Source organism: Pezoporus wallicus, unplaced genomic scaffold (assembly GCF_028554395.1).
Source record: "Pezoporus wallicus isolate ANWC-B61680 ecotype Strahan unplaced genomic scaffold, APGP_CSIRO_Pwel_v1 contig_13614, whole genome shotgun sequence".
Classification (NCBI taxonomy): Eukaryota; Metazoa; Chordata; class Aves; order Psittaciformes; family Psittacidae; genus Pezoporus; species Pezoporus wallicus.
In genome coordinates this window covers 695,066-721,569 of record NW_026642178.1, presented here as the reverse complement: position 1 = coordinate 721,569, position 26,504 = coordinate 695,066, and the positions used below count along the sequence as shown (strand labels likewise).

The 26,504-nt window shown below is 54.3% G+C and overlaps 1 protein-coding gene and 1 long non-coding RNA gene across 4 annotated transcripts; one reads left to right on the top strand and one right to left on the bottom strand.

Moving 5' to 3' along the window:
• Window positions 1-2,861: 2,861 nt before the first annotated feature.
• FGF1 (fibroblast growth factor 1) lies at window positions 2,862-25,514 on the bottom strand. 3 transcript variants are annotated; one of them, XM_057427825.1, is made up of 4 exons: window positions 23,078-23,300; window positions 6,705-6,898; window positions 4,253-4,356; window positions 2,862-3,419 (listed from the first exon to the last, which is right to left on the bottom strand). In XM_057427825.1, the coding sequence occupies exons 2-4, from the start codon at window positions 6,871-6,873 to the stop codon at window positions 3,228-3,230; spliced, it is 465 nt and encodes a 154-aa protein (XP_057283808.1). In that variant the 5' UTR covers window positions 6,874-6,898; window positions 23,078-23,300; the 3' UTR covers window positions 2,862-3,227. The 3 variants fall into 3 exon arrangements, with proteins under 3 accessions (XP_057283808.1, XP_057283807.1, XP_057283806.1); XM_057427824.1 differs by lacking the exon at window positions 23,078-23,300 and adding an exon at window positions 25,239-25,514 and having other exon boundaries at window positions 2,863-3,422; XM_057427823.1 differs by having other exon boundaries at window positions 2,863-3,422; window positions 23,078-23,287.
• On the top strand, window positions 12,735-22,995 carry LOC130609165 (uncharacterized). Its single transcript, XR_008974726.1, has 3 exons — window positions 12,735-13,500; window positions 15,137-15,240; window positions 22,410-22,995. It is a non-coding gene; the product is annotated as an uncharacterized LOC130609165 (long non-coding RNA).
• Window positions 25,515-26,504: the final 990 nt, after the last annotated feature.

The following is a 26,504-nucleotide window of genomic DNA, read 5'->3' as shown; positions in this document are numbered from 1 at the left end:
CTCCCTCTCGCTCCATTTGTCAGCCAGATGCTGCTCCAGATGTTGCCGCTCCGCTGCGTGGCCTCGGCGCCTCCGCATCGCCATCTCCTGGGCACCCGCGGCGCGGGGCCGGGACCGGGACCGGGACCGGGGCTGGCTTTGCACCGGGGAAGCGCGATTCCCGAGCGCCCGCTGGCCGCAGCCCTGGGGGCCGGGCCTGGCATTTTCTCTGCCTTTCGGTGCTTGCTCCACCGCCCCATGAGCTCGTCCCTGCCCGCTCCTGCGGGTCCTGCTCCAAAGCTAAAGCTGAAACAGAGGCAGCCCTGCTGCTCGCCTTCACAGAGCCATGGAACCGTTTGGGTTGGAAGGGACCTTAAAGCTCCTCCAGCTCCAATCCCTGCCACGGGCAGGGACACCTTCCACTAGAGCAGCTTGCTCCAAGCCCGGTCCAACCTGGCTAAACCCGGCACTGCAGCCCAGCCCTACCCAGCTTTTACCTTTCCTGGGTATTTTCATGTCATACATGAGGAACATATGGGAGCCATTAGACCCAGATTTACATTCTTCCCTGACGGATGGCAGCATGTCAGAGAGTTGTTTATTTAATGTAAAGTGTGATATTTTTAACAAATAGCTTCAGCTCTCCCAGTGCAATAGTTTGTGTGACTTTTCATGCCCTTCTTCCTGGTGCAGGATAAACAGTTAACAGGAACTGGCAGTCAAGCTTTAAATCTCTGCAGAGGACTCTGGAGCCAAACAGGAGGAGGGAGCAGACAGGACTCAGAGCCCCCAGCACCCCGGTGCTCTACCTGGCTGGTGGCACGCTGTTGAGCTTGCAGTCTCTTAAGATCTCTGCAGACCTATAGATGTGTGTGCACTGGGAGAAGGGGTTGTGGGACCACACGGGACCTTCCCTGCAGCACTGCCTCCTTCTACTTCCTTAGGATGTGGAAGCTTGCAAGATCCACCAGGAGACAGCACTAAATGGAAGCTGGAAAAGGCTGCGATCGAGCTCCATTTGGCTGCTGCTGGGTTGGAATGCTGTAAATTTAACCCGGCAGCTGAACACTGTGTCCTTTTCCCACCCAGCCGTGCCTCCCCAGCTCACCCTCTGTGCAGCAGCACTTGCTCTTCCTTCCGACCCATTCCAGAATCCCTCTCGCAGCACACTTGTGCTCGCTGCACTTAGTGGGAAAGATCTTTAAGAGCAATGATTTTATTAAATCTCTGAACCCTTTTTTCCCCTCTGTCACCTCCCACCCTAAGGACAGGGCTCTCCAAAGCGAGCGCGGTTTCCCTGGGCACTGTGATCCCTGCGTGTCCATCTGTCTGGAGCAATTACTGCGGCCTCCTTAGGGATTATTTTTCAGACAAAGTGTTGACATTTTCCCTCCGTTGGGCATTGAGCGTGTACCTGTGGTGGTGACTTGTGAGCAGCAGCAGCAGCAAAGGAGAGGAATGCCCTGTGGTTAATGAGGTGTTGGAAGGCAGCACAGCTAAATCTGGCCTTGCGCTTTCCAGCTTTCCTGTTTAATTAGAAACCTGGCTCTCTCCTGGTCATGCAGTCATTCACTTTCCGACTTGAGTGACAGCCCAGCCTTTCACAGGGAAAGTGGCCACAGTGTTTAACGCGCTGACGCTGCTGCCTACCCACGTCGCTCTGTGTTGCCCAGCTTTGTGTTTGCTGTTGGAACACTGTCTGTGGCCTTTCCCAGGTGTCTGAGACATCGGCAATAGCTGCGTCCTTCTCTTGACGTTTCTCCTGCAGCTCGTTGGGGTTTTGGCAGCTATTCAGCCCTTACTGGCCACTGCCTGCTTTAAATGTCAAACTTCTCAGCTCTGACCCACCACAATTAAGCAATTACAAGTTGGTGGCAGCACAGGAGGTAGAGATGGGAGGGGTTCGGCCTGCTGAGGGAACCATGTCCCTGCAGGTGTTGGATGTGGGCACACGGAAGGATGAAGATGATCCCCCCATGGGGTGGCTTTTGTCAGATGAAGGGTCACAGGGAGCTGTGCATCCGCTCCTTGCCCTCCATTGGCCTGGAACCCCTTCCCTGAGGACTGAAAGTGAGTTTCACCTCACGGTTCAGGGGATTAAAAGTGTGCATGTGGTTTGTGTTGGCAGCAGAGCTGATGAACTATTAGTTGTTCAGCTTTTATAGTGGGATTGTGTGCACTTGGTATGGGTTATATTACATGTGCTTAGATGCTTAGATTGCCCAGAGAAGCTGTGGCTGCCCCATCCCTGGCAGTGTTCAAGGCCAGGTTGGACACAGAGGCTTGGAGCAAGCTGCTCTAGTGGAAGGGGTCCCTGCCTGTGGCAGGAGTTGGAACTGGATCAGCTTTAAGGTCCCTTCCAGCCAAAACCAGGCTGGGATTCACTAATGATTCTATGGAATCAGGATGAGGTAAGGCAGGGCCTTGGGAATGGGATGCAATGTGCTGTTACCATCATGCAGATTGTTCCTGCTGCACCATCACATCTTCCGCATCAGACTTTAGTCACCCCCACTGCACCCCACCCTCACTGGGACAGCCTCAGGGGGCTTTGATGCCTAGAATTACATATGAACAGATTGTAGAAGAGACATATTTACTCAATAAATAAATACAAATAACATATGGCAGGTTCTAGCATGACATATAGCAATATGCACATTGAAAGGGAGGGTAAGGTGGGCTTGGAGCTTTTGGCTCATTCTAGTTTAGCTTAACACACCAAGGATATCATTTAACCAGGCTGGCACTCGATAACATGACTGTTGCTGCAATATCAAATTGCTTAGAGGGCATGTTAGAAGCTACATACTTATGGTTGAATATGTTAGTACAGAGTATCCGGGGGGGGTGTTTGCTTTAGGATGGCAGGGGACAGTAAAAGCGTGCTTTCCTCTGTAACTGGGGTGTCCTTGGGTGCCCTTGGCCACGTTTTGGGGTGCCTGCCCGCAGTGGGTACATGCGTGTCCCCAGGACCTGCAGCCTGCTCATGGCATGCACCGGCAGAGGGAAGGGGTGGTGGGTACCGGTGGACCTTGGGAGGGTGTTGGGGCTTTTCACCTCCTCTCTGCAAAGCTTCGTGTGGAGCAGAGGAGCTCTGCTCTGTCTGTTTTGGTAAAGCCTTTACCTAAAGCTTGGAGCTCTAATGTCTGGCTCTGTCATACTAGACAAAAGAGAGAGAGGGAAAAGGAGGAGGTGGCAGCTGGAATTTGGGGTTCAGGGTCATCTCTGAGCCTCTGGGACAGTGCTTAGTCGGGCGAGACGGGCAGTGGGAGGAAGAGGATCGCCTTCTGGCCGTAGTGAGTCCGCGGCCCCAGCTTGCTGTTCCCGTTCTTCTTCAGACCTACGAACCAGTTCTTATCCGCGTGCTTTTTGGAGACGTACGTGTTGTAATGGTTTTCTTCAATCCTTTCTAGGAACAGGCACTCCTCACCCAGTAACTGCTGAAAGAGAGCCCCGGGGAACCACAGTGAGATGGGGCGATGCTGTGGGGAGGAGGATGCGCATTCCTAGTGCAGCAATCCCAGTTTGGGGGCTCTTCCGCTGGGACGTGTCAAGACCGACCTCTGAGATCTCCGTGCCCCAGTGAAGTTCATATTCAAAGCCTGGAGGTAAGTAGCCTTAGTGTAGTCCCCTGGGCTACTCCTGCAGTAATCTGACCATGCTCTGGGCACTTTATTGGGCAATACCTGAGCCCAGCCCCACTCTGTAAGCTGGTCCTGGCACTGGGTCCTGCTCTGGCACTGAGCTGTGCTGTGGTAGCTGCGGGTTCAGAGCATGAGCACAGGGAACAAAACAGCTCTCTGGGGAGGCCGAGCAGCCTGCGACCAGGGTTGTGTGTCACACACTTTGCTCTAAATGGGGCTATTCTTAAAGACCCACAATATTTTGGGTCACTCTGTGCCATACAGTTCCTAGGCACAGGGGGGTCAGCTCCTGCCTTGCACCATCCCCCTCACGCTGGGATGTTGTGGATGCTGCTGCTGCCTCCAGCACAGGGTTTGGTGCAACCAGGATGCAGAGGAAAAACGTGAGGAGGTCTTTGCTCAGTGGCTGTGGGCCATTGCCTGGGGCTGCCTGGGTGGTAAATGGGGTTATTTGGTTATTTATTTCTTTCCCCCCAAAATAAAGCCGTATGAAGAGTGGCAGTCCAGCTGCCAAAACAACAAACAGAGCCTAATTGCTGCCTGTGGTTTGCATTACTCAGAGCCTCAAGATTTCTGCAAACCTCAAACCCTCTCCATGTCTGGTCCCACCTAAACCTCCTACTTACCGAGCCGTAGAGCAGCCCGTTGGTGTCCATCGCCAGGTACTGCCCAGACTGGGTGCTCTTTATATACACCTCTCCCACGCTTTCCGCGCTCAGCTGGAGCTGAACTGAAAGCAGAAATAAAGCAACAACAGAAGTGAAAGGAAAATAGGAAAAGGGGGAAAAACCCCAACAAAATGTTGTCAGAGATAACGTCCAAGCTGCTAGGAAAGTGGACAGGGTGGTTTTGTTCCAAAGCCTGGCTTATAAGGAGTTTATAGGAAACAGTACAGCATGTAATAGAAGTGTGTCCTTGTACCCTCTCCTTCAAAGAAACCCCAGAGCCATGCTTTAAGAACCAAAGACCAATTTTTTCCTTATTTTACATCAAAGGAAGAACAGCCTTTTGGTTAGGGCTCTGGAATGGGACACAGGAGATTGGGGTTTTAATTCTGGCTCTAATTTACCAATTTCTCATGTGGTTTTGACAAGACACTTGGGGAGTGACATACACAGAAGTATTTTGAGAGCTAAACCAGGGAGGGGCAGACTTCAGATGCCTGAAAACCCCTGACCCAAAGCATCCCATCCAGCAGTGTGCTGTGCATGGCTTTGTCCGGCACATCATAGACAAAGAGTGGCGAAAGGGCTGGTTTTCATCCTAAAAAAACACCTCTCATAGGAAGCCATGAGCCACAGCTGACATTGTCCTACTTTGTGGCACTGACATGACTTTGATAATGAACCGAGAGCAGAGCCTGCACAGGCTGGGCTGGGTGATGCTGTGCTGGTTCATGCAGCCCACTGGGCACCAGCTTCCTGTCCCTGGCACTGATCCTGGACCTCAACTGGGAATTCCAGGGCAAAAAAAGTTCCTTATTGGTCTTGTACTGTGGGAGTTGAGCGGGTCAGCTGCAGGCCAGGGTGTCTGGGCCACCTCCCTCCTCCACTCAGCATCCTGTACCTAACACAGCAGTTAACATTTCTCTTTGTCTGGTTACTTCCCCATGGAATGATCTTTAAGGTCCCTTCCAACCGAAACCATTCCATGATTCTTTGATTCTATGAGATAAAAATGGTGACACTGTCGCAAAACCTGATTTCAAGAGAGGGGAGTAGGGGGACCCTCCAGCTGCTGCTGGGGACACTCGGGTCTAGGGCCACAGAGGGAGGGAGAATGTCAGGTTCAGGAGCTCACACACAAATTCCTGTGGTTTTCCAGGTCTGTACAGATATTTCCTTCCGTGAAGTGATGGGATGAGACAGAGGAAATGGGGCTGTTTGTGGAAACCAGCGCAGGCTTCATCCTTTGAGGGTCTGCAACATCCTGGTGAGTTTTCATTTCCCAGTGCAAGTCTGAGATGCTCACACATGGCAGCAAAGTGCACAGTGAGGGGGTCCTTTTGCAGGGCTGGATGCCAGGGCCTTGGAGTGAGGTACTTCTGTTCTCTTTGGAGATCCCCCTGATTCTGGGGCTAGTGCTGGGCAAGGCAATTTACAATAACAGTGTGAATTCTTGATGCCTATCTGGAGCAAAACTCATGGACAGCTCGCAAAGCCCCAGCACAGGCTCTACTGCAGCCTTGCATACTGCATCCCGGATGAGCTGCGAGTGTTCTGGTGCCTCGTCCCTCTCTGGGGTCTTCTCTCCTTGCCTTTACCCCCAGGTTTCCCACACGGACCTGGCTTGCGCTCAGGGGCAGGACCGCGGTGCTCGGAGGCAGGCACCGCGCTGCAGGGCTGCTCCGCTGGCACGCGGCCCTTCAGGAGTTTCCTCTGTAAATATTTGTCCGTTCCCGTGTCCAAGCTTACGAGATCATCCGCAGGAGGTTCCTTTCTGGCACAGGTTTCCAAACACGCAGCCCCAGGCCGGCAGCCGAGGAGGTGTGAGCGTGCCGGGGCGCAGCGGGGCCACGCTGCCTGCGCTCGCTACCTGTGTGCATGGTGCAGCCTGAGAGGAAACCCTCGCTCTGAGGTGGCAGCTTGCTTTGCCACAGGGACAAAGGCTGCCTTGGTGTCTGAGACAGGTTTCAGCTCTCATCTAATGGCTTTGCAGGGCATGGTCGAAGCAAGAGGAGCCTCTGTGGCTGCTGTGCTGAATCCTCCACCCCATAGCAAATGCAAAGATACCATAGCAGTGTGTGATGGCTGTGTGCGTGTAGGATGTGAAGCTGCTCCTAAGCCTTTTCTTCCAGCTGCCAGCCATGCAATTAGCACTTGGGTCCTGTGCAGTCTGCCTGCCTGTGATTGCACTCATGACCAGTTTCAGATTTAACACTCCTGCAGGTGGGAAATAGCACACATACCGTGCCTGCCGGGGCTGTGGGTGTGCTTGGTGCGTGTCCCAGAAGGCACGTTGGCACGAGGAGGAAATAGAGCTTGGTACAGGGCCCATCTTCCCCCGCTCCCCCCTTCCTGGCTGATAAAATCATAGGAGCAAGGAGGAGCCCCAAGAAGCCCGGTCGGGTTTGCTTACTGTGCTGGTCGCTCCGGTCCCTGGTCCCATCCACTTTGCCGTCTGGGAGGATGCGCAGGAAGTGGCCGCCGTTGCTGCAGTACAGGAGCTTGGGCTTCTTGTAGTTCCCCGGGGGAAGGTTGAACTTCTCAGTCAGGGCGGTGAAGGTGGTGATCTCCCCTTCGGCCATGGCTCAGCCTCTCCCTGCCGCCGGCCTGCAAGAGATGTGATGGGGTTCGGCAGGGCCGGTGGCACCGAGTGCTTGGCAACACTGCAGCTCCTGCCAGGCTTTTAAAGGGATAGGAGGGAGCCCGGGGGTCCCATCTGGTAGCCGGGGTGGCTCAGGGCAGGTGAATCACACGGTGGATGATGGCTCTGGCAGTGACACAGCCCCAAGGTGATGCTCCTCCAGCGTGGGAGGGGTGCGGGGTTTGTCTCCTCACTGGGCGGCAGGACTCTGCCCTTTCAATTTTATCATCGTAAATTCTGTTTTCTTTCTGCTTTCTATTGACGTACGGACTAAAATTATACACTGAGAAAAAGAAGGCTGAAAACCACCCAGTGTCTGATTGAAAGCCACAAGAGGCAGGAAGGGAGCCCAGGTTAATAACTCCCTCCGCTATTATAGCTCTCAAACATGATTATGACTAGGTATTGCAACACGCACTGCATGCCAGATAGCAAATATTACTTCGTATCTTGGCACTCTGCACCTCACCTGGCCAAGGCACACGCATGCTAAAGATCATAACAAGCGTTAGATATTGTGGGAGATGACAGGGACAGGAGGCTTTGACTGCCTGGGCAGTAAGCAGGAGATATGCCCATACACCGATCAATTGTATGAGGAAAAGAGGAACTTTGAGTCTAGATTAAACCATGTCTGTGCACCCTTGGGTCTCAATAAGGCTGGTTAAAAGGGACAGGCAGATCTCTGGCTGGTGCAGGGGGTGTAACTGGAGGTGCAGTAACTGGGCATGGGGCAATTCAGTTGCTTAGGAGCAACAGGCGGTGGCTTGGGAGTGCTGCTTCCCTTGGGGCTCCTGAGCTCTCCTTGGGGCCTGGGAAACACATGGAGATCGTCCTGAAACCTCCTTTTGCAATACCCTTTGTGACTGTGATCCATGTTTCAGCAGATGCTGTGCTGCAACCTGAAAGCATCATCAGACCGGTAAGAGAAAGATGTTGTGAATGCTGGAGGGCGAGAGCTGCCATCGCAGCCACAGGATCAGGATGTGCTGTGCCTGGGAACCAGAATCCCACATGTGTTCCAGCTATATTCAAATCTATCTGATGGATTCTAGCCTAGAAACTACGTTTAAAATCTCCCATGAATATGCTGTCTTCCATATACAAATTTCCACAGTGGATTTATGAACAGAAAAAGACAGAGCACAGTACAAATCTAGATGTGGGAAATTATTTCATATATCATGTATTCCCATGGCTATATTATGGGAAATAGAATATAGTCACTGATTATATATACTTACAGATTGTAAAGATGTGTCTTCACCACTGAGCTGTGCTCCTGGTATGTTAGGAGGGAGCTGGTATACAGTGTGAGTTTGCTGTGGTACTTAAGAGCGACCTGGGAGATACGAAGGATTGCAGCTATTTGCAATTCACACACACGTATCTATCCATATAATCGCTAAATATTTGGTTGTAAACTCTTAAGTATTGAAATTTGCAGCTGCAGGGAGGGGACCCCCTGCTCCAGTGGCTCCCCATAGCCTGTAGAAGATAAAAATGTCTGCAAGCTGGGTTGTTAAAAGCTGAAACCTTGCAAATAGAGACACTGTGGTAAGGACATAGGCTCCGTGCCTTACTCCCAGACGTGTCCCTCAGGGTCCCTGGCACAACACAAGATTTCCTAGGAAAGGAAAATGGCTGTAAAGAGAAGAGCATCCCCTGCCATCCCAGCCTCAGTTCCTTCTGGTAGCTGCTGGTTCACAGCAGCTCCTCTTTCCTCCTGACTGTCAGCCCGGAGTTTGCTGCGGATGGAGGTATTAAATCACAATAAACCAGCTGAGCTCACAGTCAATGCACAACAAAGGATTTTAGACTTTTCCCCACTGCCCTTTCTCCAGAGCCATTTTGATGTTGCTTGGCAAGTCCCCCAGTGCCTACCAAGTGTTTCCTTATCAGCCCAGTGCTTCCTCAGCTATATGCTGTCTTGTGCTGGCAGCTGTTTGGGTCCTTATCTAGGTCTATAAAGTGTCCCTAGACCAGTCCCTCCCCATATCTGCACCTCCTCAACGCCCGCTTTTGCTCTGGGACTACTTGCAAAGCCCAAAGGATCCACTTGTCCCCAGGGAGTCCAACCAAGTTTTGCAGCCTCCTCTGCTGCTGCCCTTGCTCCTGAATGGCACAAAAGCCGCGTCCATCTCAGCGCTGGCGTGGTCAGACTTTGTGTGTTTGGAAGCTGTGAAGTTCCACAGATCCCCTGTCCAACACAGACAGGGGTTTTGGGAAGAGCTCTTGCAGGAGGCAACGTGGGCTCTCACTTCATGGGTATTCTGTGATGAGGGTGGTGAAACAACCCACAGGAGCTCACAAGCTTCATGGCTCCTGGTGGTTTTCCAAAGCAGGTGATGGACCAGCTAACTATAGCTTCAAGCTCCTTTTTTACCGCAGTCTTCAGGTGAAATGAGGTATTTCGCTGAGTTTCTTGTCCCCAGGCTCATTTTTCTGTCAAGAGATCACACTTTTCTTGTAGCAGATTAGTTTTTAATGCCAAATGTCTGCCAAAACTTATCTGAAAGAAAGCCTTCACGCTTTCAATGTGGTACATGAGGCTTTAGTGCTGCAGAGCATTAATGGAGATCAGTGGCACTGTGTAATTTCCTGGAACTAAAGCTTTCCTTGAACCTTAATCTGAGGGTAAGAGGTGCTCGGAAGTCTCCTGGGTTGATGCCGGATGGAAGCAAGAAAGAAATATCCCAAAGTTCAGATCAGGATCTCAGCCAAGCTCATGCATCAGCCAGCACAGCAAGGAGCAGACTGGGATGCTCCCTTTGGTTACCTGAGGGTCCGTGCACTCAGGGGTGTTTATGGATAGCTTCAACAGAGCGACTCGACTGGAAATGGCTTCTTCTTTACACATACTTCCTTTACGGTTCTTTGCCATTTTTAGGGTGGATTCAGTGCTCGCCAGCTGCTTTTGACTGCACAGGAGAAGCTGAATGAACGCTATTTTCCACTCCCATTGTCTCTCCTTGCTAAATACTATTGCTGTTCTCATACTTTTATGACCGTGGAGTCGGTACTTCGCGCATACCACCACTCATGGCCCTACTATTACACTTTTGGCAGGAACATGTTAAGTTTTTATGGGAGCTAAAAAGCATGAGAGAGAGAACCTGAACCAAAGACAACATAAAGAGCCTTATTTCTTTGGGTAGAAGCCCAACAAAACGATTAAATAGCTCAAAGCAGAACAGAAAGCTCCCTCCAGGATGCTAAGCTGAGAGACACCACACTCCAGCGGTTATTTGGTGCCCCATGGAGAAAGGAAAATATTCCAAGAGGAGATTGCTGTAAGAGGGGGTGGCAGCTGCTGAGCAGTTGATACCACCGGTTGCACTAGGACAGTAAGTTGGAGCCCAGGCTGGAGAGTGTTTGTCCAAGACCAGCTGGGTTCATGGCTCTCCTCTTTCCTCCCATTCCCACAGCTTCCTGTGCTGCGCTGCCTAGGAGAAAACCGCTGCTAGGAATGAATGGCATCATCCCTGGGAGCTGGACCCAGGGCATCTGCTCTGAGGTGGCCCTGGCTCTGCGCTCCGGCGCGGGGGGCAGCCCATGGCACTGCTCCTCTTCCTGTGTAAGGAGATGTCAGAACCCCAAGGATCAGAAAGAGGTTTCTGAAGCAGAAAGGACTTTAACGTTTGGGTTGAACTCACTTCTCCACTGCAGCCAGGCCTGGCTGAGCCGCGGTGCTGGAGCAGTGCAGCGTGCGTGCTGCCGGCAGCGGCGAGGAGGGACGAGCCCTCACGGGGCCGGAAGAGCTGGGAAGTTCTGAGAAGTTTGGGTTTGGTTCCAAGCTTTATCACCGCTGCTGCAGCCAAAGCAGCGGCTTTGATGTGAGATCCCAAACCCCACGAGCATCCGAGCCTGAGCGTTGAGGGCCGGTTCTGCTGCCAATAACAGGCGAGCTCCGAAATAACCGCACACGCTGGGGGCCACGGAAAAGGAGTGAGGTCCTTCTGCCTTCCCATCAATGCAGGCGTCACCCCTTTGCTTGCATTATAGAGTCAGCATTGATGGGAGTTTGGCAACCTGGGGAGGAGCTTTATCATGTTGCTAAAATGTCTCTGCCCTGTTTTCTTTCCAGACCAATGCTTCCTCTCTGCTCCTTTTTCTTTAGACTCCTCCTGACTTACTTGAATGGATCCATTTTCTTGAGATCAGAGGCAGGAATGTTGCATGTTCATGACAGCCCATTGCGTCAGAGGCTGATGGAGCTGGTGCCTGCGGCTGAGCACGCTGCATCATCAGCACAGCCTCTTCGCAACCTCTGATCCCCAAATGGTGCCTTGGTCCCCCAGCCAGGCCATGAAACCAGGAGGCGACCAGCTAAGGTGAGCCTGTTTTTAACTAAAGTATAGAATACTTGGCTACTGTGTGGAGGAAACCAGAAGTATCTCACGTGCCATGGGTTAAAACAAGATAAGGTTTGACTCAAATGCATTAGAACTGTCTTTGGCTTTGGATACAATCCTTTATGTGGGGTTGAAGTGTTCTGCATGGCCTCTGTTAAGCACCCCCTCGGAACAAGTGTGGCTGCGTTGGTGAGGAGTGCATTTAATCACAGCTGTCAATGGATGATCAGCTGAAGATGGTGCTGGAGCCTCCAGCCAGCAACACCCAGGACTGTGCTGAGGTCTTGTCCTTACTGAGGTCAGTGTCTCCTGCACTGGGCTCGGGTGAGTTCAATGGAAACACTCCTGTTTGACTTGGAAACGTGTTGTTTTCTCCATTGAAGCAGAAATCCTGTTTCTTCTAGGGCACATGACTCAGCTGTGATCAGGCAGCATCACCTCCCGTGGGCTCATTCCCCATTCCCACTGCTGACTGCAGCCACCTGGATAGCACAGTCACTTTCCCAGGCGGCTCAACACTACAGATGCAAATGGAAAGCACTGTTTTAACAGGCAGAGTATTTTTAAGGAATCCAGGCTCTGGCTTTTCTCCACCTATTGCCCATTCCAAGGCATTCCTGAAGTACCCTGTGGGCTGACAGGTACGGCTTTGGGGCGACCCGAGAACAGCCTGATCATATTGAGTGAATATCTCTCCGATAAACAGGGCTTTTATTCATCCCAGATTTTCGGGATCCATTGCATGGGATGGATTTCCTCACCTAGGAAGGGTTTAGAGGTCAGCAAGAGGTTTCCTTGTGCTCTGGTTGCTCCAGGAGCTGTGGCACAGTGGCTCTGGGGTTATTACCAGCACAGGCAGCCTGCAAGGGCTGCGTTCCTCCAGAGGGATGCCAGTGCAAGGCACGGCTCAAATTCCTTGGACTGCGGATCCTCTTAGAAGGTCTTAATAAATGATTAGGCCAAGAGTATGATAAATATGTAATAGATCATTTTGTGCATGTCAGCGGAATGCTTTGGCTTGCTTCTAGTCAGTGTTTGTGGCAAGGTGATTTTATCTCAGGCAATATGATTAAATGAAATAGTTATGTGCCAGGTTTTACCCTGTGTAAGTGGAATATGTGGTATAAGGTGTGACCAAAGCTGTAGGAATTAATCTAACTAATGCCTGCTGTCATCATCAGCCCGAACCGTTCTATGACAAGAGGTTGGTCAGGCTCGATTTGACCATTTTATGCCATCCCAGCCCTGGTTTAGCTCCCGTCTCATGTTCCTGCAGGGCTTCAAAGCCATGTGTGACCCGTATGTGGCTGTGAGGCTGTGGCACCCCAGGTGCCGCTTCAAGCTGGGACATCCAGCGCAGCGTCCCAGCAAACTGGTGGCATCCATGGGGAGATGGGAAAGCAAAGTGAAGATCCACTTTCTAATTACCTTCTAGCCTCTCCCGCCCACAGCCTCCTGCAGTCTGCTCATTAACTTAATGACAGTCCCAGCTCCAGCACTCAATCCAGCCCCAGAGCAGGAGCCTTGCCAGGAAGGTCTTGCCTCCTGTGTCCTGTCTGGGTTTAGAGCAAGCCCATGGACACGTACATGAGCAGCACAGGCTGCAGCAGCAAATCCCATTGCCTCATGTGGGGGATTTAAGTGCTAACTCCCAGTGCACAGTGCAAGCCAAATGTGTGGGACCTGCTCTATGGAAAGAACACACTGGATGGAGAATGGCAAAAGCTCAGCCAAGGATGGGCTGGAGGATGAATTGGACCCAGGGGACACGTTTGGGCTTTGCAGTAGAGGCAGTTGCCTGATTATCGTCTTCATTTTAAGACACCACTCGCAGTGTTCACTGCTGAAGCCAGTCTGTCCAGTGTGGGTGGATGCTTCCACTGGAGCACACTCCGTGCAGGAGCTGCAGCTCTTCCCAGATACCAGGGCCTGAGCAAGGACCATGGGCCCTGGGTTGTGCTTCCAGGGCAGAGCTGTGGCCATGACCACTTTTACAAGTGCCCTTTCCTCCTTGCAGGCTCAAGCTGAGACAAATATAAAGCATCATCCCTCCTGTGCTCCACTGCAGTGCTGCCTCCCAGCATCTTGCTTGTGTGGACCACTGGGCTGGCTGGAAGCAGCCACTAATATGTGCCATGAGTGACACCATCCTCATGGTCTCACCTCTGGCACGCAAGGAGGATGAGGACCCAGGAATGATGCACAGGGTGCACGTACCTTGTTTTGGGTGTTTGCCACTGGGCAGAGTGTGGTTAAGTGCAGGGCTGTGCACACCTCTCCCATGCTTTGCTTCCCAGGGGAAAAGCATCTGGATGCTGTAAAAAAGCATCTGGAAAGGGATGCTGTAAAACTAATCCATTGTTGTTGTTGTTTGAAATGTTTGGTGATGGTGTAAGAAACCCTCCTGGGCAGGGGGCACTTGGCATGCCCCAGTGTGCTGATGCAGGAGTGGAGTGACATCTTCCCACTTGGCTGCTGCTCAGCATCCCCAGGCATGGGGGACCCCATCCACACCCTGCTCAGGACCCAGTTCCCCGTCATACAGGGAGGTTAAGGTGAGTGACGAATGTCACTGTCCCTCCTGCCACTCACCTCTGGTGTCCAAGCAGGACACTGGGCAAGAGGCCAGACCACGTAACAGGAGCACCCAGGCTGTCTGGGCGCCCACGGAAGGACGGATGGATGGATGGATGGATGGATGGATGGATGGACGGACAAACAGCGGTGTCAGCCGTGCTGCTCCCAGCCAGGGCAGGCTTCTCATGGCTCTGTTTCCCTGCTCTGGTTACAGGTGCTTTTCTCCATCCCTCCTCCCTCCTCACTGTCTCTTGGAGCATTTAGACAACACATGGCTGCTTGCAGCGGGAGCTGCTCTGCCTCAGGCCAGCTCTGCCCAGTAAAAGCAGTGGCTGGCTTAAATGTCACACTCTAACCCTAAATTTTCACTGTATGCAATGCTCCTCTGCCAAGGGGCTGATCTGATTCTCCTGTTGTACCCTGTCCTGTCTGAGCCCTCTGGTCCCACCCAAGCAAAGCCTCCTGCTGATGCCCCCGTTTCAGGTACCTGCCTGGTCCCTGCTCCTCTCGGTCACCCTCTGTCAGCCCCGAGCCCTCACCAGTCTCCTGGTGCTCGGACGGGTCTGCAGTCTCAGCGTGCTGTTGGTAACCAGGCATGAGGCTCGAGTTAGGAGTGAAAAGCAGGAATCCTCGCGTGGTGTCAGATGCAACACTTCCTGCAGCTGGCCCTCTGAAGGGTGGCCAAGCTCAATCAAGGCTTGGCTCCGGCTTCAAAACTGGGATTTGAGTTTGGGTTCAGGCTTTGTACCATGTCCTTCCCCAAAGATGCGGAGGATGCTGGAATTGAGGGTTTCATCTCCAGGCCAAGTGAAACCCCACATCCATCCTCGTGGTTAACCATCAGTAGACATATCATCGCTCAGAAATCGAACTTCCTCCAGCATAGTCTCATTCTTGGTTGTTCCAAGGAAAATCACTTGGTTTCTGGTTCCCCATAAGCTCAGCAGTGATTTTTTTCTATGCTGGAAATGTGCAGGGAGTTAATTCTGTTCCTTCTGAAATATTTGTGTAAGGGCTATAGAGCTTGTCTTGTGCAGTGCTGAGAAAAGCTGGCTGCAGGAATTCTGTTCTTAATTCTGCTGCTCAATAGCTTATTTTAAACGCAGTGTCTAGGAGCTATGGATGGGAACTCCTGTTTTTTTTTGTGCTTCCTGTTTTCCTATGCACTCTGCTGCTCAATAACTTAACAGTGAGACAAAAGCTTGAGGTAATAATTGCTATTAACAGGGAAATCCTCCAATAAATAATCATTTTCTTATCTGCATGACTTAGGGCTGGCGAAAATACCTTCCAGTGTCAGACTGCAGTGCAGAGGAGCACGCAAGGAGAGCTTCAGATGAAAGATCAGAGCAAGGCGAGCTCAAAGCTGAATGTGGGTAAGTGCAGATGTGTGAGTCAGCAAACCCCTCCAGCATCATCAGCTGTGGGTAAGAAGTCACTGGAGTAAAGTGTCCGGAGAAGCCGTGCGTTGCCACCTCCTCTGTCTGTGGAGCCAGACAGGTCGCTGCTTTGACATTTTAGGCAGAAACTGGGGGAGTTCCTGGTTCCAGGCAGTGGGTGGCTCTGGAGGCCCACGGTCACCAACCTGTCCACTTGTCACCCTCATCTCCAGCCTAGAAAGCAGTGTGAATTTCACACCGGGGTGCACCAGAGCTTGGTAGAAGATGGAGCCCCAGTTCTGGTCCCCCCTATCCCAGCTGGGGCACATGAGGCACCTGGGCACTGATTCTGTCCTTGCCATGGCATCAGTGACGAAGGCAGCATGACCTCAGGCTGCCCGTCAGCAGGCAGGAGCAGGCAGCCACTTCTGCACCGCCCCAAGGAAAACAGAGCCCTGCCTCGGACGCTGCTGCTGTTTCCATCACGGCACCCTCAGAGGCAGGGGGATGGTTTCTGGACGCCTTCTGCCCTTCCTCACCTCCGTAAACAACAAAGCACCATAAAAAGCGCGTTGCAGGGGCAAAGGCTGCAATTTGAAGGACCTGGTGAACCTCAGCCGCTGTAGCAGAGCACTCCAGAGCTCTTTCCGTGGAGGTGACACCCACGGTGGTTATTTCCAGCTCCTGAGTGGGCAGACTGCAGCCACCGGGGTGGTGGTTGTTGATCCTGGTGTTTCCACAGCCAGTTTAGGGGAAAGCGGCTGGGGTCAGGCTGCCCCACAGGGATGCAGCTGAGGATGCTGGTGATGACAGGAGGCAGAGATGCTCTGGATCATCTCAGTGGCGAAAAAAAGCCAAACTGAACCAGAAACCCTTGGGACAGCAACTTGTGGTCCTGCAGACGTGAGCACTGTCCCTGCTAGTGCTGGGACATGGGGGCTGCTCACAGCCCTGGAACAACCGGAGTGCCAGGAGCGCTGCTGTCTGTGTATCCAGCATTCTGGGTGCTCTATGCCCAGGGCTCCTGAGAGGAGCTGGAGCTGTGCCTTGGGCTTCACTGACCAGCTCCGCTGGCAGCATCCGGCCTTTGGGGGATGTTATTGTGTGCAAGCACCGTTTGGATCAGCCCTTTCCTGCCCACGTAGCTCTGTGAATAGGGGATGTGTGTGCCCTAAAACCAGCCACGTTCCAAAAGGGGAATGCTGCATATACCAGGGGTGATAATGCAGTATTTAAAATGCAGCCAAGCTGCGACAAGTGTCTCATGAATTGCACTGGGATGGAGATGCTCCATAAACAAGGAAAACATTAACATCAGCATGCATCAGTCCCTGCATCAGTCAGAAGCTTTTTAGAACATGCTGCAGCAAAGGGAATGTTAAGGAAGGGGAAGCGAGGGTGTTTTACTTGTATTCGCTGTCCAAGATTTGACCTGCAAATGAAGCTCAAATATAGAGGCAGATGGAAATTCCAGTGGAAAATGTACCCCGCCGAGCAGTATTCTCTGTGCAAGATAAACACACCCCGTGAGGATGTGCAGCTGTTAGAGCATGAAGAGGGACCTCTCTGGGGAAAAAGAGTGGGCGAAAAGCAGCTCTGGGGAGCTGCCAGGGAGTGGCCGGTGCACGGAGGGGACAGGCTGCTCCATCCCCAGGTTGGATGGTGCAGGGATGCAGTCGGTGCCCTGCATGGCAGGGAGATGTGCAGGAAGCAGCCAGGTCGTCTGGCGCTGAGAGATTGGTGTAGGCTTTAGTTTTCAGGGGATTTATGGTGTGCAGTGTCCCTTGTGTAAGCGAACAGCTTGTATCTGGAGCTCATCTGCTGCTGCGCTGTCTGGGACTTGTCATGGTAAAGATCTCCCCCTCCTGTCCACCCAGGCAGAGCCGGATGAGAGCAAACAGGGGAATAACTCACTCAGGGCTCCTGCTCTTGTGTGACCTGAGCACCGACCAGCCAGGCTCAGCGTGTGATTCGGGGCACCCTGAGCAAGTGAGGGTGACCATGCCCTGAAGGTTGGCCTGCAGGCTGGGCAAGCTGCCGGCAGACCCTGGGCTGGGGATGCTGGGGGCAGCTGTGGCCATAAGGGTGACTGTGCACCTCGCATGGGCCACTGCTGAGCCACTGCCACCCTGTCAGTGCATGAGTAGAGGAGGAAGAGGAGGTCTAAGCTCGGTGAGGAAGGGCACGAGTAGCACAGGGCACCAGGAACTTGTCCCTGAGCATCCCTGGGGATGTCTGTGGACATCACTGGAGGAGAAGCTGCCCAACCATAGCCTTTGGTGCCTTGCAAAGGGCAGCAGTGGGAGCTGCTCTGGGCAGTGCTGCTGAGCTTATTTCTGCACAAATAAGGTCCCTGCATGGGTAAGTGCTGGCCGGGCTCATCTGCAGGTGGGACAGGCACATTCACCGACTGCAGAGACGTGGGCAGCGAAGATCTGAGGTCAAGGCTGACTCCCAGATCTCGGCTCTTGAAGCACAGGTCTAAATTAAGGGCCAGAAACAAGGACAGAGCTGGTGAGCACAAAGTCGTGAGTCATTTATTGACTGTGTCTAGACCGCTGTGGGCAAAGTGCAAATCCTTGGGAGGACAACTTGGACAGGACAACACCGCTCCAGAAATGAGCCTGAAGGGGACAAAAGGGGTTTGGATGTCACCCTGTGAGTCAGCGGTGCGGAGCCTGCAAAACACTCCGTCTGGAAAGCCCTTTTATTGCCTCTTTTCTAATCTTTGTCCTCAGGGTTAGCTGTCAGGCTTGGAAACGCTGCCTAGGAGATGTCTGCTTGGTCCATCCTTGAGCAGCCCCCTCTCTTTGTGTGCTTTCCCATGCGCAAGGGAGCAGGTTTGGGGTGCAGGGGCAGCATGGACCCCAGTAAGGGGGTTACGCACCCTGTGATGGGATGCATAGGCAGCTGGCACCACAGTAAGGGGATACACGAGGGGGTGCACACCCTGCTAAGGGGATACACACCCTCCTAAGGGGGTACAGGGGCAGCAGGCACCCCGTTAGGGGCTCTGCAGCTGCAGGGGCTGTGCGAGGCCCAGGTCAGAGACGCTTTGCCTGTTTGTTCCAGCCGGGAGGGTTTGCTGCTCTGCTGCCAAACCCGCAGGGGTGAGCAGAGGCAGTTTATACACCTGGGCTCGGAGGAGGAGGGTAATTGCCCAGAGACCATAATTACCGCCCTGTGCTGTAAAGGCCGGCGCTGGTCAGTGGAGCGGTGCCCCGCGGCCGCAGGGAGCTGCAGGGAGCTGCAGGCTCTCTCACTCTGTATTGATGGATTCCTTCTATGCTCCTCAGGTTTCCAGCTTTCTGGAGCAGCCGCCTTTTCCACACCAGCAAGCAGCCCTGTGGGCAGTGTTGTTTTGGTCACCAGATCACTTTAATCACTGTTTTCTCCCTCTGCTCTCCTCTCATCTTTATCTCTCTTTCTCTGCTGGCATCACTCTGGAGGATGCAGTTTTCAGGGGTGATTTCATTCCTCTTAAAGCGCCTCTGTCTCATCCTGGGGAGAGTCAGGCCGGGGACTTGGGACAAATCAAAGGGGAAAGGGGGTTTTTCTGAATTCACTTTTGAGTTGGTGAAGGCCCAGAAGCTGTGGGTTTTGTTACCTGATTAAAACACAGGTTGGGCTTTAAGCTGCAGCATGGATGTGTGCTAAGGTGCTGTGCTGGGGTTAATAGAACAGCATTTAGCACTGGCTGTGTATTAGCTACTCTTGAAAGGAATCTGTAAATATTAACCATGGCGCTCTCTGAGGGCCTGTGTTAGCTTTCATCTGCCACGTTCAGCAGCTGGGAAAAAGGAGTGTTTCTGTTATGCTGCTTTCCTTGGTGTGGGAACAAGGTTTCAGAAAGAAAGTATGGGTCTGTGGCAGCCGGAGCTTTGCTGCCTTTGCTACCCCTGGCTGCAGTGCATCGCTGTCTCTAACCCAGGCATGCAGGTGAGCCCTGTCCCTGCGGAGGGCAGTGCCACCCCTCCATGTTTGACACGTTACAGCATGTGGAGTACATGGCATCAGCACGGCACTGATCTCTTCTGCAACTGCTCTGAAGGCCTCGGCATCTGCTTTTGTTCTCCAACAGCATTAAAACAACAGAAGCTGGTGCTCAAAACAAGGCACAAAATAGCAACGGCCATTGCTGAGAAATACTGAGTCACGCACCTCTCTTCTCTCACAAATGGGGGAGAGGGAGGATTCAGTGATGCCACACAACACGAGGGGCAGAGCTTCATCGACAAAGCCATCGTCCCTCTCTTGCTGAACTGGTTTTCAACAAATTCTTCTGCCAAGAGGTTTCTATTGTGAGCGGTTTGAACGGCAAACCCAGGCAGGCCTCCAGCCCAAAGGATCAGCACTGATACCTGCACTGGCAGAGAATACATGCGGGGTTTCTGAACACACCCCACCACAAGTCACTGCCTCTGGGTTCGAGGGGATGATGCCTCGTGCCCAGGTTCAGCTGTGACAGAGCTTTCTGTGAATCACAGAACCCCAGCTTGGTTTGGGTTGAAGGGACCTTAAAGCTCCTCCAGCTCCAACCCCTGCCACGGGCAGGGACACCTTCCACTAGAGCAGCTTGCTCCAAGCCCCTGTGTCCAACCTGGCAGCTGTATTTTCAGGGGTCACAGTTCAGTTACCCCGAACTGGTGTTTAAACAACACAGGGTGAGGCTGACCCTCCACTCTGATGGGAGCTGCCTTCCCTGTGCCTCCCTGCAGCTCTTCCCCGCTCCCACGGCCTCTTATGATGGATTGCAAATGAAATGGAGCCAGGCGCCGAGAGGCAGCAGCTCTCATTTGATAATCTTATTTCCTGCTAAACAGAAGCCAAAAACTTCTGATTGAGAAGAAGTTTCTAATAGAAATAGAACTTTCTGTGATATGCGTGTTCTCCCATGCATTTATCTCCTCAGCCCCCTCACCTCCAGCAGTGGGCAGGGATGTGGCTCCTCCATGTCCTGCTCCACTGATGGAGCCACTTGTGCTCTGCAGCTCTTACATCTTAGGCAGAAGCTCTTCCCTGTGAGGGTGCTGAGGCGCTGGCACAGGGTGCCCAGAGAAGCTGTGGCTGCCCCATCCCTGGCAGTGCTCAAGGCCAGGTTGGACACAGGGGCTTGGAGCAAGCTGCTCTAGTGGAAGGTTTCCCTGCCCGTGGCAGGGGTTGGAGCTGGAGGAGCTTTAAGGTCCTTTCCAACCCAACCCATTGCATGATTCTCTGATGCGATTAGGAAAGGTTATCTGAGTTGTACCGGTGTGTGCCAGCCCACTGTTCTGTTAAGGGAAAAAATCCCCAACCCAAGCCATAGGTTATCCGGCTGTTAAAGGGGTGCTCGCAGGTGACATTGCGATTTGGGATACAGGACATTCCAGCTGCTCCCAGGATACATGCACCACCGGTCTTCAAAGCCTTTGCCAAGTGCTGGAAAACGGATGGGCTCTGACGCAGCACCCCTGAACAGCCTGGTCCACACAGCAGGGCTCGGCGGCACAGCCACCTCCCAGCAAACACTGCTCCTCTCCCCCACAGCAAACAGCACGGGAAGAGTCTGGGTGCCCTGTGCAGAGGAAAACCACCCAGCACCCCCAGCCTGTGCCCTGCTGCGTCCAGCAAAAATTTACACACAAATAAGACTCAAAGGGAAGAGCCAGGGCTGGCCACAGTGAGGAAGAACCAGCCCTCTGTCCCCATGGGGTGCGGAGCAGAGGTTGGGGGTTTTATTGGGTGAGAATAATCAAGGTCCTTCCTAAGGGCTGAGCTCCGTTATTGTTTCATTTCTGACTTGGCGTCAAAGGAGAAAACAAGTGTTTCAGAAGGTGCTGGATGTTCTGGTGTGGGTCTGTTGTATGAGCGCATCATTGGAAGCGCATTGAAATGAGAGACTGAAATAAACCCGCTGCAGTTATTATCCTTACGGGCCCTGTGCCTTAGCCCTAACTCCTCATTACAACTGTGCTCGGAGCTGTTAACTGCTATCCGAGCCAAGCCGAAGATGCCAAATATAAAGGCAAATTGCTGCAAGCTCTAATTGCTGGGTGAGTTCAGGTGCTGAGCCCCACACATCCCCGCTGCCCACTGGTGCCACACGTCCCTGCCACCCCCTGCCACCTCCCCGAGCATCTTTGCTTGTTTGTGCCATTTAGCAAAGCGGAAGAGCCTGATAAAGCAGACACAGGGCAGACAGGTCCTTGTCACTGTCACCAGTCATCCCTGTGCTGAGGAACAGGGGTCCTGAGCACCACAGGGCTTCGCCTTGAAAAGCAGTGTGCAGGAGCCATGCAGCTGATGGGGAATAAAGTGGAAGGAGCCGTAGCCAGCTGCGTGATGAGCTGCTTGGTTGGGAGGAAGATCAAGGTCTCAGGAGTGGGAGGAAGGCCAAAGTCATTTGGGGAGCTTGGGAGGGAAAGTCCATCCCCTGGGCTGGGGTGGAGCTGGGAAGGAAAGTTTATCCAGAGGGCTTGCAAAGCTCTGGGTCTGCCTGGAGACCTCGGTGGACCTGAACCCTCCTCAGCCCTAATCCAAAGTGTGTGTTCCTGCGCATCCTGAGTGCTTGGAGCAGCCGGAGGAAGCGGGGCCCGACCCAGCAGTGGAGGGAGAACAATTGGACATTGTGCTGCCTTATCACCACTGAGCCCAGTCCTGCCCTTAGGAACCCATTAAACTTTAGACCCCTGTTTGTGCAGATCTTCCCGTACGTCTCACGCTCTCCAAGGCGATTACTGCAGGGCTGAGAGGTGGCCAGGCCTCCCCAGTACTGCTGCCAGCACCACCCAGTGCACTGGGTCCAGGAGCCAGTGGGGTGATGCTGGGGTGCTCGGGAGCAGGGACCCAACCCTGCACTGGGGTGGTGAGGTGATGTCTCACGGGCACGGCTGTGGCAGCCATCCCGAGGGATGCTGATGGGGCTGGTGGGGTGAGCCGGGGGGTACTGGTACCTCTGAGCAGTGGGATGGACCCTGAGGCACCTTCAATGTGCCACCCTCATGGCAGCTACAAGCACTGCTCAGCCTCTGAAGCCCATGGGCAAGGCATGGGGTGCATGACCAAAGCGGGGTGCTGAACCAGGGCATTGCTGGTGTCTGGCCAGGAATTAACCTGAACCTGCTTTGCTTCCACCCTGCCTTGTCCAACCACTGCTTTTACCTATTTTTTTCTTCCCTCCCCACCAGCGTTTCCCAGCTTGGATCCTGACCCCTCCCTTTTGTCTTGGACATCCCTGAGACCACCCAGCTCAAACGCTGTCCCTGCATCCCCAGAACAGCCGGGGAGCTGTGGCTGCAGGAGGAGGAGGAGAAGGAAGAGGCGATGCCCAGCGCTCGGGCAGGAAAAGGTCAGAGGGAGCAGAGGTTGGCTGCGCACGATTGCTTCTCATGAGATCTGAACTTACAGAAGCTCACGCAAGTCAAAAGATATGTTTCAGTAGGAGCAGGGTGTCTGGCTGGAATGGGCCCCAGGAAGTTGTTTTGGTTTTTAAATAAATAGCTGTATCTTGCATCAAAAATGAACCATTTTGCATCAGAAATGAACCGTTTCCTAGTGCTGTGTCACTTCAACAGATTCCCTGTTTTTTAATGCTCCAAATACCGTGTTTTGCGATTTAAGATGTATTTTATATTTCAATTCTCATCCTGATCCAGGTTTCTTGGGTTAATTTGCAGTAATTCTGAGGTCACAATTTGAACGGATGTTCGGTTCCGGGCTCCCTCCTCTCTCAGGGGGCTGCAGCCTCTTGCGGGGTTCGGGGGGGGCTGAACCCCTGCCTCATCCCCGCCCCCCCAGCCCACCCCCATCCCCGGGGGGTACCGGCAGCTCCCCCCTTTCCCTCCCCGGCACCTACCGCCGGCTCCGCGTCCTCCCGGCTGCGGCTCCGCTGTGTCGGGCGAGGGGAGAAGAGGGATCAAACCGATCAACCCCCGGCGCTGATGGTGGTGATGATGATGGTGATGATGCAGAGCTGCCTCCCCGCGGCAGGACCGATGGGGAAGGGGGGGCTGTGGCTGCCGGGGGGCGGGCGGGGGAGCTCGATCGCATCCACCTGCCCGTCGGGAGCTCTGGGCAGGCGCCGGGGCGGGCGCTGGGGCTGGGGCTGAGCCTCCCATCGCCGGGGAAACCCAACCAGGGAGCGCAGGACGGAGGAGCGGCAGCGCTGCCGCCGCTCGCTGTTCCCACATCCCCGGGGCTGCTGTGCGGGCGCGGTTATCCCAGCGGGGAAGGGAATAGCCCCCCCCTCAGCTCCTGCATGGAGCCGGCGGTCTGCGCCCTGCCCCGGGTGCCGCAGGGCTGCGCCGGGCACTGGCACCGGCACCGCGCCTCGGGCTGCCAGAGCTTGGCCTTAAAAGCCGAAAAGCTCCGGAGAGCGCTGTCAGCTTGAGAGAATGCAGCCCCGTGTCCCCGGGGACTGAGCTGGCTGAGTCTGTGCCGCGGCAGGACACGGGGCACCGGCGGGTTTGGGGGGCACCGGCGGGTTCTGGGGTCAGGCTCCGTGTCGGGGGTGCCAGCAGCAGGTTTGGGGTGCGGGCTGCGGGGCGCTGCGTGTGAGCTGGCTGCAGTGTTACTGAAGCAAGAGCGATGACTTCACCGCTTGGCCATTCACCAGTGCTTTGATGTGGTGGTTAAGCTGCGTTATCTAAGGCTCGCTTAGAATGGGCTTTTAGTCCCGGCTCACATGGAGCCTATGTATTTGGGCAGGCTGGGCTGGAAGCCTGCCGAACCCAGCGTTCTGATTGAAACACGTTCTGACTGACTGCACTTAGCAGCCGGTGGGGATGGCTCCTAATGCACCCAGCAGTGCAGGTGGGCTCTGGACCTCCCTGGCATCGCTGTTATTCCTATTCTGGTTTAGTTTGAGCAAGCCCACCCAAGATTTCCTTCTGCTATTTCAGCCACATGTTGAAAATAGAAAGAAAAAAAAATAAGACGGATACAGCCAAACATTTCTGTGTCTCAAAAAAAAGAGTGGCCCTGGCTTTGGCTTGGGCTTTCCTGGATGACAGGCGTGGGGTTGTTAGCATATGAGGGATACTGGGAAACGCTGCTCCACTTTCTCATGCGAGGCAGCATCCCCTTGTTTTGGAGCTGTGGGTGACTGCCCCAGCCCCCCTGCCCCTGCCTGCTCCTGTTGTGGTTGGCATTTGGCAGCTCTGAGGCCATGCAGGGCACCGGGAGCCGCTGCCGGCGTCCTGCCAACCGCTGCGCTGTGTCCCTGTCTGCTCCGTCCTGCAGACAGCGAGCGGGGATGGAGCCAGCAGCCGGCAGCGCCGCAGGGACACGGAGCAAACACCAGCCCTGGGGTGGGCTCCTGCACTGCTCACAGCCAGCCCTGCTCCCCCTGCCCACCCTGCCCGCAGCACCCGCACACAGCAGGCACCCAGGCTACTTCCCAGCCCTTGGGGTGGCTGCTGAAGGCTGGTCCCTGCCGCTGCCAGGGGTGAGGAACCTCCTCACCTCCCCGCCGCAAACATCCGCAGGCCTTCTCGGCCACTACTCCCAGAAATAACACACTTCTTGGGGTTGTTTGGAAACCTGGCCCCCAGCCGTATGCAGGCAGTGCCCGTGCAGGCAGCTGAGCCCCAGCACACGCTGCCCCAGCAGCTCCTCTTTCCCCTGAACCCGCAGTCACGCAGCAGAGACGACTTAGGCAAATCCTACTGCAAGTTTAAAATGAGACCCAGGAGATCCCCAGGTCCCAAAGCTTTGGTTGCATTCCTTTTGGGATTGCTGAAACAGCTCAGCAAGTGCCACTCAGCCAGGACAAGCTGGGAACAGCCCTGAAATGGAAAGTCCCCCCTTCTGCTTCCCTGCCAGCTCCCTGCCTGTGAGCCCGGAGAGAGGAAAAGGAAACCCCAGTTGTTCCCCCAGCGATGCACACCCGAACTTGGCCGGGAGCTCAGGAACCAGGACGGCGCATGGCAGATCCTACGGGAAGGGGTTGCAAAGCCCCCACGAGGCTGCCAGGATGCCCTGCCCGGGGCACTGGGAATGCTGGAAGAGGCACTCACCTGCCGGGATGCAAGGGCTGGTGGTGGCAGCAGCACTGGAGGAGCAACGGGAGGACACGGTGCCAGGGGACAGGCAGCTCCCGTTCCTGCTCCTGCACCACTCACGGGTGCTCCAGAGCCAGGCAGGGTTCCTCAGATGGGCGCAGGCATCGAGGCTGAGCTGGACCCTGGTTGGGAGCTGTCATCAGATGGCGGGCACCGCAGGCACCGCAGCTGGCAGCGCGGACCACACGCCGCTCTGCACCCACATAGGACGAGGAAGTATGGATAATCCTTCGCCTTGCTATTTTTTCCCTCTCATGTGATCTTGTTTTTGGACTGCTATTTCGGGGCTGGACTCCAGCCCAGGTGAAAGACAGGGATTTAACCCAGCCTGCCTCCCCCATTGCCCGGAGGGCCTCCCAGCACCTCAGCCTGCCTGCCTAGGGGATGGGGTTAAACCCTGCTGCAGCTCACATTCCCTATGTGCTTCCCAGCCCTTTCCCTCTCCTGCTGCAAAGCCCTTTCTGTCCCTGGACTACTTCTGTGCAGTCAGGGGATGATGGCAAACAGGCTGTGGCGTGCATGGTGTGTCCGGCCACCCTGTGCCCCAGGGCTCTTCATGTGCACAGTTGCAGAGCTGGAGTCTCCCAGCACCATTTGCCCTCTTTCTGCCCATTTCTCCCCTAGGAACAGCCTGGCAGGAAGCTGTTGGGAGATAAATGAATTAAAAATATGCTCACAGCTTGCAACAGCTTGACACGAACTGTTGTGAGGCCTGGTCCAGTGTTCCCCATTTAGGTCTTTCAGCTCTGGGGTGTCCAAGACAAGGGGGACATGGAGCTGTTCAGTGAGTCCAGAGGAGGCCATGGAGCTGCTGCGAGGGCTGGAGCAGCTCTGCTCTGGAGCCAGGCTGGGAGAGCTGGGCTGGGTCAGCTGGAGAAGAGAAGGCTCCTGAAGGGGAGACCTGAGAGCAGCTCCAGTGCCTGAAGGGGCTGCAGGAAACCTGGAGAGGGGCTTGGGACAAGGGATGTAGGGACAGGCCAAGGGGAATGGCTTGAACCTGCCAGCTTTTCTTTCACACTCCGCAATCCCGAGTGCTCTTGATGACAACGCGTAACGGAAAGCTCCGAGGATGCCGCTTGTCCCCTCTGGAGCAAGAGCTGCGTGCGGGCTGCGGGGGTGTGCGGGGGTGTTAATGAGTGACGTAATTGGGGCTTTAATTAAGGGAAGGCTGGACAGGATGAGCGGAGAAACTCCGGCAGGAGAGGGAGGCTCCGCGGAGCA

Excerpts from the sequence above, each read along its gene's own strand:
- FGF1 (XM_057427824.1), bottom strand. The coding sequence starts at position 6,873 with ATGGCCGAAGGGGAGATCACCACCTTCACCGCCCTGACTGAGAAGTTC. Across the intron at positions 4,357-6,704 it reads GGACCGGAGCGACCAGCACA|TTCAGCTCCAGCTGAGCGCG; the intron begins GTAAGCAAACCC and ends TTCTGCTTTCAG. Across the intron at positions 3,423-4,252 it reads ACGGGCTGCTCTACGGCTCG|CAGTTACTGGGTGAGGAGTG; the intron begins GTAAGTAGGAGG and ends GCTCTCTTTCAG.